The 21539-nt window shown below is 59.1% G+C and overlaps 1 protein-coding gene across 1 annotated transcript; it reads right to left on the minus strand.

The window, feature by feature from the left end:
- Window positions 1–6: 6 nt before the first annotated feature.
- Window positions 7–20360, minus strand: PIK3R2 (phosphoinositide-3-kinase regulatory subunit 2). Its single transcript, XM_014938729.1, has 16 exons — window positions 20237–20360; window positions 13263–13986; window positions 8554–8646; window positions 7978–8040; window positions 5783–5914; window positions 5362–5563; window positions 4980–5065; window positions 4325–4430; window positions 4116–4214; window positions 3794–3974; window positions 3244–3369; window positions 2834–2976; window positions 2435–2611; window positions 2072–2143; window positions 1687–1857; window positions 7–1009 (listed from the first exon to the last, which is right to left on the minus strand). The coding sequence occupies exons 2-16, from the start codon at window positions 13600–13602 to the stop codon at window positions 817–819; spliced, it is 2184 nt and encodes a 727-aa protein (XP_014794215.1). The 5' UTR covers window positions 13603–13986; window positions 20237–20360; the 3' UTR covers window positions 7–816.
- Window positions 20361–21539: the final 1179 nt, after the last annotated feature.

A 21539-nucleotide genomic window follows, 5' to 3' on the forward strand; every position in this document is an offset into this window, starting at 1 on the left:
TGGGTTACATCCATTCGCAGAGACTCCCAGAAACGAGCTGTGCGTCCCACAGATTCCGGCCAGGAAAACCCACGGGTACCAACACGGATTTCACAGCTTAGCTGGCACGAGGAAGGTGAGAGATTCATGGCGAGCTGGATCCTCCCTCCGCAGACAGAAACACTCGAGGGGTGGTTACGACAGGAGGGAAGAAGAGGGGGAGGTGGGGCACGGCAAGGAGCGGAGCCCTCGGCCCAGAAGCCGCAGGGAGGATGGGGTTTCTCCTTTCGGAACGAGTCTCTGCGGGGAAGAGCAGCACCCCTCGTACCAGACACCCACAAAATCACCGAGGGAAGTGAGAGTGGAGGATGCACACGCTCAGCCCAGCCTCCTCCTCTGCCTCCTCTGGCATCCAGGCAGGGAGAACCCTCGCTCAGAGCAGCGACCGACGCCGTAGCGTGCCGAGAAATCAGGAATCTAGCTCTACAGTGATGCGCAGCGGGGCGACCTGCCAGCAAGAAGGGGATCTGGACTTGCTTATCGGGGAAGGGGAAGGGGCTGTGCTCGCCCACAGCAATTCAATCACAACCGGATCCCACCTCCTAGAGGCTGGAGCCCGCTGGGAGTTCAACAGCCCAGCCTTTTTGTCCCATCAGCCAACACGGGTTTCAGCTACTGACCAAAAAGGGACACCAGGAACGGTCAAAACAGACATCTCGGAGGCTCTGGAGGGGCAGGAGCACAGAGACTCAACTATACAGGGTGCGAGAGTCCAGAGCCAGAAAGCAGCGCCCTGGGGAGAAGCTGAAGGCAGCTGTTGTGTTGTGCACGGGCTGCTCATCTGGCCGGAGGCTGGGAAAGGACCGGGTGAGCCAGCGTGACATTCAGGGAGTCATTGTGCTGCACCAGGGACGTGTGCTTGTAGTGCAAGACCAGGTCCTTGAGGGAGGCGTAGAGGTTGTAGGGTTCGGCGAACCCGTAGCCCGTCGCCGTTTTGTAGATCACGCAGTGCTTGGTGTCACCGTCCACCCTGCCAGGGACACAAGGGAGCAGGGGTCAGTGGCACCGGGACAGGGACAACAGAGCACAAGCGGTGACACCACACAGCAGCCCAAAAATACATCTAGGCATGGCAGGAGGCACCCAGGGAGATGGGAGACCTCGGGGAAGGCCATCGTGCCAGCCAACACCTCCAGGACGTGGGGAGAGAAGGGGAGAGGAGAGAAGGGGAGAGGAGAGAAGGGGAGAGGAGAGAAGGGGAGAGGAGAGAAGGGGAGAGGAGAGAAGGGGAGAGGAGAGAAGGGGAGAGGAGAGAAGGGGAGAGGAGAGAAGGGGAGAGGAGAGAAGGGGAGAGGAGAGAAGGGGAGAGGAGAGAAGGGGAGAGGAGAGAAGGGGAGAGGAGAGAAGGGGAGAGGAGAGAAGGGGAGAGGAGAGAAGGGGAGAGGAGAGAAGGGGCGAGGAGAGAGGGGGAGAGGAGAGAAGGGGAGGAGGAAGGGGAGAGGAGGAAGGGGAGAGAAGGGAAGGGGAGAGGAGGGAAGGGGAGAGGAGGGAAGGGGAGAGAAAAGGGGAGAGAAAAGGGGAGAGAAAAGGGGAGAGAAAAGGGGAGAGAAAAGGGGAGAGAAAAGGGGAGAGAAAAGGGGAGAGGGATGGCAGGAGCACATCCCATGCCAGCTCCATCCCACCACATCCACTCAGGGGGTTACTCACACCACGGAGCAGGCGTAGCATCCCTTCTGGCTGCTCTCGCGGATGAGGAAGGTGCCGTCCCTCTTCCCGCACAGCATCTCCTCGGCCTGCAGGCGGTTGATCTTCCCCACGTACCACGTCCGCTCCTCGTGGTGGGGCAGCTCCTCCTCGTCGTCCATCATGGAGTATTGGCTGCAGTCGAGCACGGGCAGGGTCAGGCTCCCTTCCTTTGGGCACGTGCCCCTACATCTCACCCCCCACTTCTAGCTGCTGTCACCCCTTCCAGTAGAGGACACATCCTCAGCTCCCAGGGAAGGAGATGGGACTTGCCCGTGCCCCCCGGAGGAGGCAGAACCGGCTCCTGTGACCCCCCCACATCCCCCAAAACACGAGTGGGGATACTCACTCCTCCGTCTCGTTCTTGATGCCCAACCACTCGTTGATTTTCTTCTGCCGGGCTCCCTTCTGCGTCAGCCACCTGGGGAAGGAGAGGAAGAGCTCAGTGCAGGCAGTGAGCCCGGCCTGTGGCATCCCAGCCAGACAGTCCCGGAGCCATCGCCAGAGGGCAGCAGCCCTCCCCCTTTGAGGGCTCGCCGTGCCCCCCGGCTGCTAGCCACAGGGCTCCCTCCTGCACCCAGCAGCCCACAAGCCGGTCCAACAAGCCTCAAAACCCTCAAGGAGCCAGCTGGCTCGCTCCCGGGCTGGGGTGGAGGGGGTAGAGGGCCCCCAAGTCCCAGCCCCTCTGCGGGGGGGGGCAGGCACTACGTACACCAAATACTGGTCCCGCAGTTTGCGCAGCTGCATGAGGTCTGGCTTGAGGCTGTTCATGCGCTTGTCGATCTCCCGGTTCTCCGAGGCTTGTTTCTTCAGGTCCTGCTCCAGCTTCATCTTGCTGTCGTGGATCTCCGTGATGCGAGACTTGAGCTTCTCCGAATTCATGAGGATCCTGGGAGAAGGAGGAGGAGGGGGGGGAGGGAAAGGGTTTTAGGCTTCGAGCCAGAGTGGGGGAAGGCAGAGGAGGCTGCCTGCCAGCTCCAGCCCACAGCATGCTGCTGGAGAGACAGGGATTGGACGTGCCTCGGCTCTGTGCTGGGTCAGGATGATCCTTCCAGCCCCCTAGAGACCTCCCCCAGGCAGGACAGGTCACCACCAGCCCCCCTGTCCTCACCGTTGCACCTCCTTCTCGTTGCCCTCCCGTCGGAAGCGCTCGATGTACTCCTTGCTGCATTTCTCCTGCGTCTGACACTGCTCCTCAAAGATCTTGATGGTTTCGTTGAAGGCCTCGATTGCAGTCCTCTTCATCTGCAGCTCCTGAAAAGGGAAGAGAGAGCTGAGGAAGGGGCAGGATTTGGGCACATTTCTGCCCGTTTCCATCCCCTCTCTCCTCCTTCCCCACAGCAGCACTGTCCTTGCTGTAGCCAAAATATCCCCCCCTCTTCAAAACCCCATTCTCTGGGGAGTCCCCCCAAGTCCAGGAGCAGATAAATGGGGCAGTGGGTGCCCCATCTCTGCTCTCCCCCAACTGCCAGTGACCAGGGGACCTCAGGGCAGCCCGTGGGGAAGGCAAAGCCTGCATACCTGGGAAGTGCGCGTGTACTCCTCGTACAGCAGGTCGTACTCCCAGCTCTTGTCCTGGTACTGCTGGTGATAGACCTTCAGCTGCTCCCCCACGGCTTCCACGCTGTCCTCTTTCACCACTTGGTCCTGCCACAAGCACAGCCTCAGTCAGGATCTGCTCCTGCCCGACAGCAGCCCCTCTGCAAGGCGGCTGGTGCCATGAAACCCCACCAGCCGGGCAGGAGGCCTGTCACCCCACAAAGCAACACCCCAGCACAGGGGAAGGGGTGGCACACTGTCATCTACCAAAGGGCATTGGAACAGGCTGCCCAGGGAGGGGGTGGAGTCCCCATCCCTGGCTGTGTTTAAGGGCTGTTTAGATGCAGTGCTGAGGGACATGGTGTAGGGGAGGACTTTGTAGAGTAGGGGAGATGGTTGGACTCGATGATCCCAAGGGTCTCTTCCAACCTAGACCATTCTATGATTCTGTGAAAGGGCCAGGGATGGACAAGCAAACACCCCTGGTTCAGGCTGTGTTGGCTAGCCCTGTCCCCGTGGCACAAGCCCTCACCTGCTGGTACTTGGAGATGGGGTAGAGCAGCCTGGTGTCCAGCTTGGCGTTGTACTGGGCGAGTGACTCGTGCCGGTAATGGGTGATGAGCTCCACCACCGAGCCGAAGGTCAGGGGCTCCGAGAAGCCGTACTTCCCTTCCCGGTGGAAGATCTTGATCAGCTTGTTATTGCCTCCCTTCCTGCAGCGGGGAGAAGAGAGAGGACACTTAGCACCACCACCACCACCCCCAGCACCATCCAGGTAGCCATAAGCACGGAGACAAGTGCCAACAACTCCACCCTGGAGCAGTGGAGGCTCTCGGGGGACCCCAGCACCCCACCTGAGCGTGAGTGTGTACTCCCCCTGGATCTTGCTGGAGGCATCACGCACCAAGAAGGTACCATCTGGTGTGTCCCGAAGCTTCTCGTTCACCTCCTCCCTGCAAGGAACACGATTGTCACGGCCCATTGAGGTGCAACCAGGGCTTCTCCCTAGATGACCCGACGGAGACAGGGCACCCAGGACGTGAGCCACCAGCCCCCCCCTTACCGGGAGATGTCCCCCCAGTACCACTCGGCGTCCTGCAAGGGCACGCTGTTCCCGTTGGCCAGGCTGGCTGCGCTGGGCTTTGGCTTCGGTGGTTTTGGAGGCAAAGCTGTAAGAGAAGCAAGATTGGAGCAGGGTGAACCCAAGTCCCAGCTCCACCCCTTGCTGAGGTCAACTCCTCGGAGCACTGAGTCCCCCCCTCCATGCAATGACCATCCTGAGAAGCCCCGTTTGGCCACCAAGCTGCCAGGAGCTGCTCCAGGCACATCTACAGCAGCAGATGAGGGCCTCGAGCAGGTATCCAGGCACAGCTGGGCTACAGAAATGCCCTCAGCAACCTGCTCATGGGGGTAGAGACTCCACACCCACAGAGTACAAATGCCAGCGCCTCGGGCCTCAAAGAAAGGGCATCTCTGTACCTGGAGGCAACTGTTCTGGCTCCAACTCCTTCGTCTGCAGCAGCATCTCACTTGGCCACCACGCTGCCAGGAGCTGCTCCAGGCACATCCACAGCAGCAGATGAGGGCCTCGAGCAGGTATCCAGGCACAGCTGGGCTACAGAAATGCCCTCGGCAACCTGCTCACGGGGGTAGAGACTCCACACCCACAGAGTACAAATGCCAGCGCCTCGGGCCTCAAAGAAAGGGCATCTCTGTACCTGGAGGCAACTGTTCTGGCTCCAACTCCTTCGTCTGCAGCAGCATCTCCAGAAACAGCACGGAGAAGTCAGGGCTCAGCTCTGGGCTGCAAAGAGGAGCCAAGAGCAGCGGTTGTGGGGGAGAACTCGGCACTGCTCCCGTGCCCCACCAGGAAGAGGGGCAGCTGGGGTCATCCCAGCTGCCAAATCCCAGGCTGACCCAGAAGCAAGGGCTCTGCCCCAGCTTTGAGTCCCACCTCAGTGTGCTGCCAGCAGTTTAATCCCCCACAGGCAGCGAGGCAGGGGCTGTGGGCAGAGCTGCTGCTACAGGCTGGACTCCTAGTGCTGGCAGGCACAGCGGTGGCCGCTCGGTGCCCGGCTGGAAGCCCAGAGCCTCACGTACCTGGCGCCAGGCAGGCGGAGGAGAAGGGGGCCGAAGATCTCTCCCAGGGCCCGAGGGTGGAGGTTGTTGCTCTCTGCCTGCTGCGATACCTTCCCCAGATGCCGGAGCAGGAACTGCAGGGTGAGCGTGTTCTGGAGTGGGACCGCAGGCGATTCCAGGGCCAGCAACAGCTGCTTCCGGCAATTCTCCGGCTGGGGAATCTCTGGGGAAGAGAACAAGCCACGATGGAAGGGTTGGGACAGCCAGCAGGGCCGTCCACGCTCCAGCTGCGTCACGGCCTGGGAGCGCTGGCGGCAGCGGGGGCCGTGTGCCAGACCCCGCAGGGACAGGATTTATTTTAATACCCCAAAATGTATCCGTCCGTGCCCAGTCACCCGTTCCCAAGCACGGCCCGGGGTTGGGGGGGGGGGGAAGCCCTTACCCTGCAGGACACGAAGGATGTCTCCGTGCACCGCCACCGGCACCACGGGGGAGGGCAGGTCCTGCAGGTAACCTCGCAGCGCCTCGCCCAGGGAGTGCACGTCGAAGGGCTCCAGGTCGCCCAGGGTCCAATCTGTCAGGGCACAGATCACCCATGGGTGGCAGGAACAGAGCTGGGCACCCAGCTGGTGGCTCCGGTGCTTGCCAGCACCCACCCCAGAGACCACCACATGCCACCTGGCCAGCTCTCACAGGACACAACAACCTGGCACCACCAGGAGGGAGCTCAGGCAGCCCACACAACCGAGGACGCCTGGAAGTGCCCTCTGCACCCCAAAAATAAGCAGGCTCTGGGAATCCAGGCCGTTTTGGGTGCCCACACCCTTTGCCCTGAGCCCTCCCACAGGACTCCTGGGCACGCACGACTCGTGTGACAATTGTGTTCCCTGCTGGTGGTAGAGACAAGCCACAGACCAAACCCAAGGGGGAAAAACATCTCCCTCCATCTGTGCTGGCCCACAAAAGGCAAGGAATGGGCTGTGGGGACAGCACATAAAGCCTTGTCCCCAAAAGCAACGTGGCCAGAGCTGACAGCGTGGTGTGGATGGGGTTTGTAAGAACGTGTGTGGAAGGGGACAAGCTGGTGTTGGTGCTGGATGAAGCCCAAGCCCAGGCGAGAGGCAGACAGCTCCCAAGGCTTCCTGGCAGAGCGGAGCCAAGGCTCCTGCCACCGAGCTGAGCTCAAAGATCCTCCCCTGCTCCTTAGTGGCGTGACAGAGTGTCCCGGTTGGAGGTAAAACCGGATCAATTTTGTGTTCTGTAATTTTGTATTTTAATTAGGCCTTTTCTAACTCTCTGAAATTAATGGCATATCGTGGAGAAAACTGTTCCTTCTCAGAGTGATCAGACCAATGTTTGTGCTACATGCCAGGGAATGGTGTGCAGAGAGGCCCTTGCTTATACTTATTGCTATAACAACCAAGGGCAGCCAATTTTCGTTATTTGCCCCTTAGAGGGTCGGAAACGGAAAAACATAGAGGGGTCACATCTGTGGGGAGGAACGGCCAGGACAGGTGACCCAAACCTGACCAACTGGGGTATTCCATCCCCTCTGCCCCATGCTCAGTATAAAAGCTGAGGGATCAAAGGGTCAACTCTTCCTGCAATGGCCGATGTCCGAAGAGGACCCTGTCTGTTCATCTGCCTTTGATCCCGATCCGTGTGTTCCTGACTCCAGAGCTGGAATCCTGCTCCTGTCCATCACCGAGTCCAGTCTGGGACTTCCCCAGTGCCTGCTGGTGACGGGACTGTCATACGGTTTTGTATATGTGTTGTATCTATTTCATTATTTTCTTCTCTTTTATTTTAATATTATTTTTCATTAAAGTAGTTTAGTTAACTCTAAACTTTTCAATCTCCTTATCTCTTCCTCTCCTTTTTTGGGGGGGAAGGGCCATCTGTTGGTTCGGTTGCGGTGATTTCGGCTGAAACCACGACACAGAGACACAGAAGCCTCTGCCAGAGCACCCTGAGAGCGGGGCACCCCGAAGAGGGGAGAGCAGGGGTTCACTCGGTGACTCTCCGAGTCGGTGCCACGTCCCTTTCGCTCCAGCCCACGGGGCAGTGGCAGATCCCTCTCCCTTCTCCTGTCCCTTCCACGCGAGAGGGGGACGTGTTGGGATAGGGCCAGCCCAGCCCCAGAGGCAGCGTGCTGGGAGTCAGGAACTGCCGGGGACAGGCGAGCCCGGCCTGGATTGCATTACTGCTGGCGCTGTCACAGCCACTAATCTCCTCCACAGGACAGCCCAGCCCCAGAGGCAGCGTGCCGGGAGTCAGGAACTGCCGGGGACAGGCGAGCAGACACAGAAGCCTCTGCCAGAGCACCCTGAGAGCGGGGCACCCCGAAGAGGGGAGAGCAGGGGTTCACTCGGTGACTCTCCGAGTCGGTGCCACGTCCCTTTCGCTCCAGCCCACGGGGCAGTGGCAGATCCCTCTCCCTTCTCCTGTCCCTTCCACGCGAGAGGGGGACGTGTTGGGATAGGGCCAGCCCAGCCCCAGAGGCAGCGTGCTGGGAGTCAGGAACTGCCGGGGACAGGCGAGCCCGGCCTGGATTGCATTACTGCTGGCGCTGTCACAGCCACTAATCTCCTCCATCTGAGCAGATTCGCCTCCTCACCGCGCGGAGCTGGTTCTTACCGGTTCTCAGCGCTTGCCTCAGTTCGGAGCCAGATGTCCTGTACAACATCTCGCTGTCTACCCCTGCGGAAGCGGGGACACACACTGCTGTGAGCTCTGAGCCTCGCAGCTCCCCGCCGCGCACGCCGTTTCGGTGCCAGCCTGGCAGCCACACACCAACCACGCCAACCTCCTGCAGATGCTGCTGCAGCTCCCTTGGGCCCCCCCAGGACACCCAGTTGTCCCCTTGGCTCCCAGGACACCCAGTTGAGTGGCCATCTATACCCACCACGGCACAGATCCGGGCTGGAAGTGTTTCCCAAACCCCAGCACCCACCCAAGGGGTGTAGACACCCTGTGTGTAGACCCAGTAGCTTCATCCCAGGCCTCTGTGCAGGATGGCACAGCAGGGTTCAAGCTTTGGGGAACGGCAGCTCAAGCCAGGGAGAAGCAGCAGCCCCCCCCTTTCTGCAGGCAGCTGTGTCCTACATGTGCCGTGGAGCTGGGTCCAACGCCAACAGCTTTTAAAGACAGCTGCCTCCCCCCCTGCCCTCACTGGGGGGTTTTGAGGGTATCATCCCCTTCCCCTGCCCTTACCTTTCTTCTCAATAGCTTCCACCAGCTTCACCAGCAGCGGTGGTGCAACCTCAGGAGGGCTGAACTGCTCCTGCAAGTCTGGGAGAGGAGAGCCTGGGGGGAGAGGGAGGGAGAGAAGGGGTCAGCCCCCCAGCTTAGCCCCCGGGGCACAACCAACGTTCCTCCCAACGGCAGCCTCCCAAGAGTGGGGAAAGCCATGGCCCCTGCACGGAGGCCACAGGGATCCAGTGAGCTGGCCCAGAAACCAGCACAGCACTTGTTGAGCCCAGCCTTGCTCCAAGCCCCCAACGGTACGTGCCCAGGGGGGTCCTTGCAGAGTCCAGGAGGCAAAGCCCACCTCCCTGGGCACCCCGGGCAGGCAGTGCAGGGGTTACCAGGGCTCCCAGAGCTCAGGTGCCTGCCCAGCACAGGGCTGGCGGAGGAGAGCAGCCGGGGAGCTCGCTCCTGGTGGTGAGCTGTGATTAATCCAGCAATTCAGACAGAACGCCGTGTCAGCAAATTCCTGCCCTTGATTGCTCGTTTAACATGGAAACCAGCCCTCTGACTCCCCCTCCCCGCGAGTCCACAGCCTCCCTGCAAGCTGTTACGGAGCACAGACAGCCCACGGGACGGGGGTCCCCCCTCACATCACAGGGGATCTATGACACCCCATCAGGTGGCATTCCACTGCCACCTCCAGAAGATCTTGAGGTCCTGGCTCCAGGCAACCTCCTTCCCTGGTGCTGGAGGGGTGACACATGCCAGGGCAGGAACACGCAGGCCCGGCCGGGATGCTGCCAGCGGGAGGTTTGCCGAAGGGATAAGCAGTGCCAAGGACCTATCTTGCTTCCAACTGAGCACCAGCCGATGCAGGAGGCTCCTCCGGGCCGGTGCAGACCCTGGGGGAGCCCACGGTGTCGGTGAAGACACCCAGCACGCTCCACTTTGGGGAAGAAGAGCCAGAAAGCTGCGCCCCGTTGCGAAACACGGCTCTGTTGTCATGGATCTGACCCCAACTCGCCCGGTGTGGTCTTGCCAAGAGGCACAGCGAGCTGAAACTCCGCACCCAGAGCCTCGCCGGGAAGACAAAGCTGCAGAAAGGGGAAGGAATGGGACAGGCACCCAGCAGTTCTGCTGGGGAGGGGGTGATCCCCCACCAGAAAGAGCTCCTGGGTGCAGGAATGGGACCAGTATGGTGCTTGCTCAGGGTGGAGAAGCTGCAGGCTGGCTGCCAGGCTGGCAGCTCCGAGCCTGACCCTTGGGAAGGGCTGAAGGGAGAGTAAATACTGGTGCTGCCCACGTGGCCCGGCCGGGAATGTGCTGCTTCAGCAGGCAGCAGCTTGCCTTTTTTTTTTTTCTTTTTTTTTTATCAAGCAGGCTGTGCTGGAGCCAGCAGTGGCTCCTGAGCCTGCTGGGCCTCCGGGCTGGGCCACTGTGAACAAGGCTGCTCACAGCACGGCCGGGGCAGCTGCGGAAATATTTCCGAGCCGCATTTTCCGCTCGCCTTCTCGGCGGAAGGCAAACAACCAGCAGCTCGTAAATTCACCGGCAGAAAACGCCGGGGCTGCGTCACTCTACAAGGGCCAGCCCTGCCACCGGGCTGTGTGACAGCCGTGGCACCGTGTCCCTGGGCTGTGCGACACTGGGGGGACCAAAGGATCATAGAATCATTCAGGTTGGAAGATGGCACCGTGTCCCCGGGCTGTGTGACACCGGGGGGACCAAGGGATCATAGAATGGTCTAGGTTGGAAGAGACCCTTGGGATCATCGAGTCCAACCATCTCCCCTACTCTACAAAGTCCTCCCCTACACCATGTCCCTCAGCACTGCATCTAAACGGCCCTTAAACACAGCCAGGGATGGGGACTCCCCCCCCTCCCTGGGCAGCCTGTTCCAATGCCCGACCACTCTTTGGGTGAAAAATTCTTTCCTAATGTTCAATCTAAACCCACCCTGTTGGAGCTTGAAGCCGTTCCCTCTCATTCTGTCACTAATGACCTGTGAGAAGAGACCAGCACCAACCTCTCTACAGTGTCCTCTCAAGTAGATCCCTGCCAGCCAAGGCACGACCTGGGAAACAGGGCAGAAATGCTGCCAGCTCTGACTTTGTGGGGCAGCCAGGAGGCATCTCTGCACCGAATCCCTGCCAGCCAAGGCAGGACCTGGGAAACAGGGCAGAAACGCCACCAGCTCTGAGCTCTGTGGGGCAGCCAGGAGGCATCTCTGCACCGCCCAAAGTGCAGACCACGAAGAAATAACAGGGGCTTGGCTTAAATACAGTCTCTTGGTTGCAAAAAATGTGTCTCCCCCCCAACCCCAACATCTCAGCATGTAAAATGGGCCTGGGGCTTTTGAATAACTGCAGGCACCAGCTGTGCCCAAGGTGGAGTTTGGCCCTGGGGATGCAGCCAGAGGGGACAGGGACAGTGCTGGCATCCCTCTCCTGTGCCCTGGTACCCAAACTTCTCTCTGCTCCATCCCCGGGCAGGACACAGACAGGCTGGCTTTTGTGTTGTTTTTTTTTTTTTTCCCCTAACCACATCTTTTCTGTGTGTCAGGAGCTTTGGCACGTATCTCCTTCCACATCCCAAAGATCCCCACCCCTGTGCAAGGGCAGCGGCTTTGACCACCCAACCACACCTCCACCAAACCCTGCTTGAGAAGAAGAGGAGGAGAGAGAGCCCCACGAAGGCATAAATCCAGCCCCCGAGGGAGAGCAGGGCTGGATGCAGGCAAGGCCGACGCATCCACCGCAGAGCATGCCCCAGGCTCCCAAGAGGAGCTGCTTTCTTGGAAAGGCAGGTTGTGAGTGGGATGACTCAGGGCAGCGGCTCTCGCTGCCAACCCAAGCGCAGGGCCCGGCCACATTCCCACCCTGAGGAGATGTTTCCTGGGGCCACCCCTCCGGCTCCAGGAGCAGGAGCACAGGAGGGAGCAGCCCACCCAGCCCCACCACCCTAGTTTCTGAGATATTTCCACTCTTTAAGAATCTCCCAGAGATGTTTTGCACAGCTAAGAAGCATCTGATGGGACAGCTGTGGCTCCCAGGCAGAAAGGGATCGGGAGGATGCAGAACTTCCAGCCAGGACCATGCTCTGATGCCCACCAGCTCCTGCTGCTGACTCTTCTCCTGTGTGCACCAGCACAAGGTCTTCTGCGAGGCTTGAGAAGGCAAAGGGTGGCTATCACCCCTGTTTGCCATCTCAGAGCTCCCAGCCCCTGCCCAGTGTGCCTGGCAGCAAAAAAAAACACCCAAAAAGGCAAAGAGAAGGCAGCTGCCACAGCTCTACGGGCAGAGCTGGGGCCTGGTGGCTCTTCCAGCTCTGGGACCGGGTCCGTGCCAAGTGCAGGAGGCAGCCACAGGTGCAGGACGGGCCATGCCCTGCCCGAGGGCAGCTCCCCAGCCCCGGCCAGAGCTCGATCACGGGGGGGAGGGCCGAGTGCCAAGCAGACAAGCAATTAGCTCCAGTTCTCAGAAGTACTCATTTAGACCCTGACTTTTTCTCCTCTTGCCCAGAGACAAGTAATTGTGTGTCTCAGCGGGGCTGAGCAGGCTCTTGGCAGAGAGCAATGCCCCAGGCGCTCTGGAGGCAGAGGCAGGGATGTGGTTGGGAGAGGTCAGGACTGATTCCTGAAGGGAGGGAGCGGAGCAAAATTCTCAGCGGAGCAAGGAGACAGAGCAAAGAGCACAGGGATCCTGGACTGTCACGGGCCAGAGAGGGAGAAGGAGCTTGGAAATGTAACAGTGGGATAAGGCTCGCCCCAAAAAGCTCCGCTAAGCAAATTGATAAATCTGGAAAAGAAATCGTATGAGGAGCGGCTGAGGGAGTTGGGACTGTTTAGTGTGGGGAAGAGGAGGCTGAGGGGAGACCTCATCACTCTCTACAACTACTTGAAAGGACACTGTAGAGAGGTTGGTGCTGGTCTCTTCTCACAGGTCATTAGTGACAGAACGAGAGGGAACGGCTTCAAGCTCCAACAGGGGAGGTTTAGATTGAACATTAGGAAGGAATTTTTCACAGAAAGAGTGGTCAGACACTGGAACAGGCTGCCCAGGGAGGGGGTGGAGTCCCCATCCCTGGCTGTGTTTAAGGGCCGTTTAGATGCAGTGCTGAGGGACATGGTGTAGGGGAGGACTTTGTAGAGTAGGGGAGATGGTTGGACTCGATGATCCCAAGGGTCTCTTCCAACCTAGACCATGCTATGATTCTATGACAAGCTGGAGGAACAACTGAATTTCACTGAATTTCACTGAATTTTTTAGAGTTGGAAGGGACCATAGAGATCATCTAGTCCAACTCCCCTGCTGAAGCAGGATTGCCTAGAGCTAGACCATGTTTTGGAACAGGCTGCCCAGGGAGGGGGTGGAGTCCCCATCCCTGGCTGTGTTTAAGGGCCGTTTAGATGCAGTGCTGAGGGACATGGTGTAGGGGAGGACTTTGTAGAGTAGGGGAGATGGTTGGACTCGATGATCCCAAGGGTCTCTTCCAACCTAGACCATTCTATGATTCTATGATAAACTGGAGGAACAACGTGCTTTTCTTTTGGCCACGACTGAGTGTGAACCCACAATTCCCAGAAAACTCAACCACATTGCTGCCGGCAGGGCAATCCAGCACCACCGAGCCGAGGTGAGGGCTTCACCGCTGTCCTGCAAAGCCACTCACACCCCCTTCTCTGCCACACACGGAGAGCAGAAGTGTCCTGGGGCAACACAAGAAAGGCTTACCTTGCTCCAGAGCCTCCTGCAGCCGGCAGCCGCTGGCCCCCGGCGTGGCGGGGAGGGGTCTCTGCACCCGGGGCCGGTGAGAAGGGACGGAGATCTTCACGGGCCCCACGTACTCCACGTACGTGCCAGGAAAGTCACCCTTCTGCTTGGTCCTCTCGTTGACGCCCAGGATCCACCCGATCTGATTGGGGGTCTGCTCATCCCCATCTTTGAAGCCCAAAGCTTGCAGGGCCCCTTTGCTCACCACCAGGATGTCCCCAGGCAGCAAGTCGATGTCCTCCTCCCGCTCCTTGCGGTAGGGGTAGAGCGCACGGTACTGGAACCCATCGGTGCTGCCCATTCTGTCGTGGGGAGAAGGGCTCTGAACGGCGAGGCAGCGCGTGTCGGGCAGGAGAGGAGGGATCTCAGAGGCAGCTCTTCCCCATCAGCTCTCCCAATGTCTCTCTGGGAATCAGCACCCCAGCAGCCAGGTCCGGGTGCCCCCGGCAAGCTTAGGTGCAGCCCCTTTTCCTTAGCTTGAAACCACGATTCAACCAAATTATGGAGCAAAGGGAGAAGGAGACAAACATAATCCAGCACTGGCGAGCGGGCATGCAGCAAAGAAAGAGGAGATGGGGGGCTGCTTCACCAAAAAAGAAGCCGGTTTCTTGGAGTCCAGGGGGCAAAAGCAGGGCAGGTTTCCAGCCCAGGACGGTGTGGCATGCTACGTGTCCCTTCCCAGTACCTGCAGAGAGAAGAAGACTTGTCACTGCACAGCCAGGCACCCCACACCCTCCTGAGACGCCAAGGTTAAAACTAGGGGTTCACCTGAGCAGCAGAGAGAGGCAGGACTCGTTTCTCTCCTACCTACCAGCTGATGAGAAGCCCTGGATCCAACCAGAACCCTCTTAATACCAATTTACTCGCCCAAAAAGCAAGCGAGGAGCCAGTGGCTGTGTGCTGGAATGCCACCTCCTCTCTGCTACAACCAGGCACCAGCTCTGCATCTTAAAGAGGTTCAACTCCTGCTTCTTCAGCTCACCCTCCTCGCAGCACTTATGCAAACAAGAAGACAACAAGTGGGACAAAACAGCCTTTATACAGGAACTTTTGCATACAGAAAAGGGTGACCCTGCACCCACCAGCTGGAGGCCCTGAATAGGAGCAAAACAAACAGATTTAACCTTTTCTTGTTAAATCGATTAAATTTCACAGTTCACCTTTACATCTCCCCGTGCGATCCCCCACAAAGTCGTTTTCTGAAGGTAGCTGCCCACAAATGTAGGTTAACCGAGCTCTCAGTGAAAGGCTTTTGAGATGCTTTGCCATTCCCACAGAGCAGCACTTCAAAGCTTTGCTCTGAGCAAAGTAAATTTTTGAACTTTTCAAAAGCAGCAACAGCATCAAGTGCGGGCACGGGTTCTTTTTGCAGAGATGGAGGTGAGGGGAGTTGAAATAATCTTCAGAAGCCTCCAAGTCTGCTTAGAACTGCTAACTGCCTTTCAGCTATTCAGAGAGAAATTGAAGAATATGCTGCCTGCCCTGCCCAGAAATCCACCAAAAAGAACAAACCTGGGTTATAACATGTTGGGGAAGGGATATATGAACTGGGGGCATTCCCACCAGCCGGGCATGTTCTCTTTTCCCATCCCCTCCCAGCCTCACAGGCCAGTTTTCCACCTCCCCCAGGCAAATCCCAGTGCTCCCATTCCCGCAGCCATGGCATGTGGTGGTGGAGGAACGGACCTAAAGGCACAGGGGGCAGCCAGCAACCAGCCTTCCCAGGGACACCCCATCCCTGCTGAAACGCCACGGGTCCTATTAACAGCTTGAGCTGTTTGGGCCCAGAAACCACCAAAACCCAGCTCAAACTCTTGAGTCTCATCTGAAAACTATTAGCGAGCAGGAAGGCGCTTCTCAGGGCTGCTGGAGCCTCTGAGGAGGGAGGGGAGGAGGCAAAGGGAGCCAGGGCACCCTTCCCGGCGGGGTCAACGCACAACCAAGCCCGGCACGAAGCCAAGGCTGCTCCCAGCCCTGGTTGGATGCTGCGAGAGGCACTAAAGTTGGTGATCTGCAAGGATTTCAAAATAACTCTTTCATCCCAGCAACACGTTACAGCTCACGTGGGTTACAAACCCCTCTTTCCTCCAGCCTGAGATGGCTGCGAGTCCCTCGAGAGGAGCCAACTTCACCTCTATGTAGCCAGACCCACCAGTCCAGCACCAACCATGCTGTGGGCTCCTTCCCTTGCCAAAAAAAGAGAGGCACAAAGAGGCCAGGGCATATGAAATCTGTGCTGCCAGCACCTGAGCTCGGGCAAGCGTCCCAGCTGGGCTGTCTTTGCCATGAACGAGCAGGCACTGCCCGTGGGGAGGCAAGACACTGGTGGCCAGGTTTTGGAGGGTAGGGAACAGGACTGAGCCTGATCCAGGTGGCTGGAGAGCTTCTCCGGAGCAACCCCAGGCTGCAGGACTCCTGGAGAGACCCTGGGGACAAAGGGTGTTGGCAGGAGAAGTGGCACATCCCAGCACGGCCGCCCTGCAAGCTCCCACCACGCCGGGCTGGCGGCCGCAGGGAAATTCGCAGCGGAGCCTGCGTTTCCCCCCCAGTCCAACCAGTCCCAGCCAGGAAAATATTACTTCATCATCCAGAGAAAGATTTACGACCAGGCTCACTGCCTGCCCCTCGCCCCTCTGAAGGCTCCCTCTCAGGGTCTGACAGAGCCTGGGAAAGATGCCGGCAGCTCCCGCTCCTCCCACCCCATAGAGGACAGACCTCCTGCTCCCCCCAGGAGAGGACAGACCCCCAAATCCAGCGGGGGGGTTGAGGCTCCCCCTCCTCTGGGCACCTCCCCAGCTTCCACCCGTGGATCCCAGCCCCGACTCCGGGCGCCTCAGACAAGCTGGTGCAGCCGAAGAGCCTGGAAGGACAAAACGTTCAGCCCTGGCAAACTCGTTCAGTGGCTTTTAAAAGCAGACCTGCGCGGAAAGGGGTGGGAAGTGGCCCCGGAGCACGGAGTCTCTCCGAAAAAGCAGGTCCCAGCTGCTCCTCTGACTCCTTCCAGCCTCCTTTCCCTGCAGTGGGAACGTGGAGACGCAGCTCCGTGCCACCAGCGGGTCGCTGGGAACATGGAAAAAAAAAATAGAGATAACTTTGAACCAGCCTGGTCCCGGAGCAGCCTCACCTGCCTTCCCCACGCTCAGCCCACGTGGGGATCAAGCACCCAAGAAACCGGGTGAGGAGCCCCCCAGGAAACCCAAATCCACACAGATAATGCTGGCACCGTCCTCTCCAGGGGAAAGAGTTGTCCTCTGTCCTGCCACGGACCCAGCGAGGGGCTTCCCAGGCTGAGCTGTGCGTGTGGGACGGCAGCCACGGGTCAGGAAAGCTCTGCGCCCCACGGAGAGCCACCAGCCGAGGTTTTTTTGCCCCAAAACAGCTCTCTGGAAGGAAGGGAGGCAGAGCCCAGAGCCCGGGACACGCACGAGCCTGCTGGGTTGGAAGCACACCTCGGATCCGGGGCTCTGCGTGCGCAGGAGAGGGAACAGCTTGCCAAAAGATTTGGGCTGGGCCCGGCTCCAGGTTCGCTGGGCTCTCGGAGAGGAACCTCGCGTGTCCGCGCTGGCGAGCGCTTGCTTAGGCTGTTCCCAAAAAAATCCCATGCATCAGACATCTCAAATACCTTTGGTAAATCTATCTCAGCGCCCAGAAACAATCCCTCGATTCATTAACCGCTGTCAATACTTTCTTTGTTTAATGCATCGGTTTGAAACAAAAAAAAACACACATTACAAGTCTTTTTGTGCGCGCCCAGCGCATAAATAAAAGCATCTTAACGTTTCAAATGTGGTTCCTGTGCTTTTTAACCCAGTTCCAAGAGCAGTTCAAAGTGCAGCTTGACTTGAAGCAAGACTATGTGTTACTTTCCCTCCAGTGAGGCAAAAGAATGCGTAAAAATATTTAAAAGAAGAATACACTTCCAACAATCTACACAGCTCGAATCTTTTCAAGTTCCATCAGATCCTTCGCGAGCAAAAAAAAAGAAAAAACCCACCAGATCCAGTTTTGCAAAACGCTACATGTTAATGGGTTACAAACAATGAGAGCAAACCTTTCCTTTAATTAAAAAAAAAAAAAAGAGAGAAAATAGAACAATGCAAGTAGGGATGGAAACAAAAATGGACAGGGAACACATCGTGCCGTATCACGACAACTGCTGCTGCTTGGAGTTTTTCTGACCGACGCAGCCAGGGCAGTTCTGCTGCCAAACCAGCTGGTATTTCCCTCCAAACTGGGGAAAGCAGCAGGGATGGGGAGTTACGCCGCGAGCCGTGCCCGAGCCAGGCCTGCTGTCCTGACAGCAACCGCATCGCAGCAGAGGCACGGGGCAGCCAAGGCCATTTTCACCTCTTTTCTCACCAAGAAAGGCTTCCCAAGCAGCCAAAGACCGAGGCAGAGGAGCGGCAGCGTCCTGCCCACGGCCACCAGCTGCCCTTTGCCAGGGACACAGAGCATTTGCCGCTCAAGAGTTGAATTTCATAAATATTTTGCTTTATTCCCTGAAGCCCAAGGAAGCCAAGGAATAGCTGAAACATTTCACTGAAAAAGTAAATGTTATGGTTAGCTGAGACCTGAGGAGCCTAACAAATCCCTGCCTCGGGATGACCGATACCTTCCTCATTTCTGAGAGACCACTGGAGGTCTGGGTGACCTTCTCAAAGGCTGGACAGTCTGAGAGCTCCTCAGGCACTTTGCAGACCTACTCCAAGACTGTCAAGCTTCTCCTGCTGTCAGACTTTCTTGCTTCAGTTGAAGCTCATCCTGTCTTACCCACCTCAGAAGCCTTCTCCTCCCCCTCCACAAGAGCCTTTTACTTGGCCGGAGACTTTTACACACCAGCACCAAGCAGAGAAGGACCAAGCACCCTACAACACACCATCCCTTTGCTCCAGGCTCCCTTTACACCAGCCCCCAAGCAGCAAGAACACTCTACTTCCATTTTAGGAGCGTTCACAAGGCAGGGTTTAGGGGTTTTTTTGTTGTTTTTCTTTTCAGAAACAAACCCAGGAGCTGTACTTTGGCTACTTCCCTCAAAAATTACAGTTCTAAAAAAACCGAGCACATGAAAAAAAAAATTCCAACTGCTCTTGCTAACTCATCTGCTTAAAATCAGATTCCCCGGGGGATTTGGCATTTATATGACTATTTATTAGCAGCTCTGCACGGTGCAGCAATCACATGAAGTAACCTACAAGGTGAGAAGCAACCAGGTTAGCAGGCCAGCATTATTCGGGTATTGGTTAAGAGAGGCAAGACCTTCCAACTTGAGAAATCCACCGTCCCTTCCTCTGTTTGCTTTTTATCTTCCATTACCCGGTTACTTGAGCTCCAAAGCTGCGGCTCCAGATATTCCCAGAGGAATTAAAAAAAAGAGCCCTCAATATTATAAATATTCTTTTTTTTCATTGTAAACATACCCCAGCACTCAGAACGAAGCGCCGGCACTCTGACACAGCTCCAAACTGGCTCCACAAACCACTTTGCTCCTCGCCACATTCCAGCTGAGCCGCGGTTTCTCTCCCAGCCCAGAGCTTTTTGTCCAGTGAGAACTCAACTGCGGGCAGGAAGGATTTTCCTCTGCACTTAGAACCTTGTTCTAGCGAGTTAAAATCTCAGGGTTCGGGGCAGCGATCACCTTTGGAAGGACCGAAGCCCTCACCACGAACTGCACAGGCAGACGAAGCATGATCTGCCCACGTCAGAGAAGAGAGTCACCAGAGAAACCAAACCATGGCTTGGACTTTCCCACATCATGGAAGAGTGGATGACTAGAGCAGAGGCCAACCCAGCCTCGGGGACACACCAGCCCTTCGCATGTTAGGGAAGGGCGGGGGGAATGGCCAGGAAAGCAGTGATTTAGGCTATATTTACTCAGCTGCCTCCATTCTCTGCTCTCACAGAGAAAGTCACAGGGCCAGTTCCCCAGTGGCTCCAAGAGGGAAAGAAAAGCCGCGCATTAATGGGGAGGAGAGGCGGCCATTCCTCTGCCACGCCGGGCAGGGGTGCCGAAAGGCGCAGTGCCAGTGCCACTTCAGCTCCTGCAGAGCTCATTTTAGACAGGTTTCCCCCCAGCTTTTATTCCTCAGCGACCACAGACCCTCACTTTGGGAGATACACGTCCATGGGAAGCGTCCGATTCAAGGGGCTGAGAAATATCCCCTGAATTAGAAAAGCCACAGGGCACAAACCTCATCGGAAAGCACCATCCCAGAGCCAGGGTTTGGGGGGCAACTGTGTCTAGAGCCAGCAAAGCCACAGCCACCCCGGGCCGGGCTCTGGCACATCCAGAGGGACAGGGGCATCCCTGGGTCACCCAGCTCCAGGCTGGGCTCTGCTGGGGCAGAACAGCGGTGGGTCCAAGCCCCCAGCCCGGCCTGGAGCCCTGACAGCCCCCTCTGGCACCCACAGAGGGGGCCCAGGACCCCCAGGGATGGGGGCTGCAGGGTCCCTGCGCTGAGGGGGGTGGATGGCACTGAGGTCCCTTTGCTGGCACTGCTGGGGATGGACACAGCCTGAGGGGGATCAGGGGGTGCAGCCCCTGCACAGGGAGGGGACAGGGACAGCCCTGGCACCACGGAGGGGGACACAGCCCTGGCACTGGAGACCTTCCCCTGGCACCTTGAGGAGGTGGGGGGGGGAACAGGGCCAGCCTGGGGGTGGCACGGCCCAGGGGGTGACACTGCCCTGGCACCAGGGGAGGGGACAAGGTGCTGTCCCCGGGGAGGCGACAAGGCCTCAGCCCGGGAGGGGACAAGGCCTCAGCCCGGGAGGGGGGGCCCGCTGAGGCCCCCAAGGCCCCTCAGGCTGAGGGGCCGCGCTCACCGCGGCTCCCGGCGCCGGCCCGCCCGCCAGGCCCTGGGTCTTGTTCCGATCCCGACCGCCCTCTCTCCCCTCGATCCCGGCCCCGTTCCCCCTCACCCCCGGCCCCGTCCCACCTCTCCGCCGGCCCCATCCGCCGCCGCTCGCCTCCAGCCCGCTCCTGCCTCCCAGCCCGGCGGCAGCCTGGGAAAGGACCCGAACGTCGCCGGAACGATCCGAACCCGCCCCCGGAAAGACCCGACAGAAGCCGAAGAGGAGCGAATCCACCCGAAGCCTCAAGAGCCCCGCCCCTTCCCCCACCGTCGGCACCCATCGGGACCCCGCCCCTCCCTGCCCGAGTATTTCCGGAAGGAGCCGAGTGTGTTTGACGGCGCCGACCCCCCTCGGCGCTGCCGGGGAGCGCGGGGCGCCCCCTGGCGGCGGAATGGGGACTGCAGGTCGGGCACCGGGCCGGGCACCGGGACTGGACCGGGCACCGGGAGCGCACCGGGGACGGGATATTGCAGCGGGACTGCACCGGGCATATGGCATTACATCGAGTAGTGCAGTGAAGCCGAAGAGGAGCGAATCCACCCGAAGCCTCAAGAGCCCCGCCCCTTCCCCCACCGTCGGCACCCATCGGGACCCCGCCCCTCCCTGCCCGAGTATTTCCGGAAGGAGCCGAGTGTGTTTGACGGCGCCGACCCCCCTCGGCGCTGCCGGGGAGCGCGGGGCGCCCCCTGGCGGCGGAATGGGGACTGCAGGTCGGGCACCGGGCCGGGCACCGGGACTGGACCGGGCACCGGGAGCGCACCGGGGACGGGATATTGCAGCGGGACTGCACCGGGCATATGGCATTACATCGAGTAGTGCAGTGGTGGTGGGACACCGCACCGGGCACCGGGACTGGACCGGGCACCGGGACCAAGCCCCGCCCCTTCCCCCGCCGTCGGCAGCCATCGGGGCCCCGCCCCTCCCTGCCCGAGTATTTCCGGAAGGAGCCGAGTGTGTTTGACGGCGCCGACCCCCCTCGGCGCTGCCGGGGAGCGCGGGGCGCCCCCTGGCGGCGGAATTGGGACTGCAGGTCGGGCACCGGACCGGGCACCGGCACCGGGAGCGCACCGGGGAGCGGATATTACACCGGGACTGCACAGGGCATATGGCATTACATCGAGTAGTGCAGTGGTGGTGGGACACCGCACCGGGCACCGGGACTGGACCGGGCACCGGGACCGTGCTGCGCACCGGGACCACACCGGGCACCGGGAGTGCACCGGGGGTGGGATACTGCACCGGGGGTGAGGCACTGCATCTAGTACTGCACTGGTAGGGGGGAACATTGCACCGGGCACCGGGACCACGCCGGGCACCGGGACCACACCGGGCACCGGGACCACACTGGGCACTGGGACCGTACCGGGCACCGGGACCATACTGGGC

The sequence above is a fragment of the Calidris pugnax genome, unplaced genomic scaffold (assembly GCF_001431845.1).
Source record: "Calidris pugnax isolate Ruff unplaced genomic scaffold, ASM143184v1 scaffold46, whole genome shotgun sequence".
Lineage (NCBI taxonomy): Eukaryota > Metazoa > Chordata > Aves > Charadriiformes > Scolopacidae > Calidris > Calidris pugnax.

Bases quoted from the DNA above. Each gene is read 5' to 3' on its own strand.
- PIK3R2 (XM_014938729.1), bottom strand. From the start codon at position 13,602: ATGGGCAGCACCGATGGGTTCCAGTACCGTGCGCTCTACCCCTACCGC. The intron at 5,915-7,977 runs GTAAGAACCAGC...GTGCCCTGACAG, and splicing joins GAGGCAAGCGCTGAGAACCG to ATTGGACCCTGGGCGACCTG. The intron at 1,858-2,071 runs GTGAGTATCCCC...GCTCGACTGCAG, and splicing joins ATCAAGAACGAGACGGAGGA to CCAATACTCCATGATGGACG.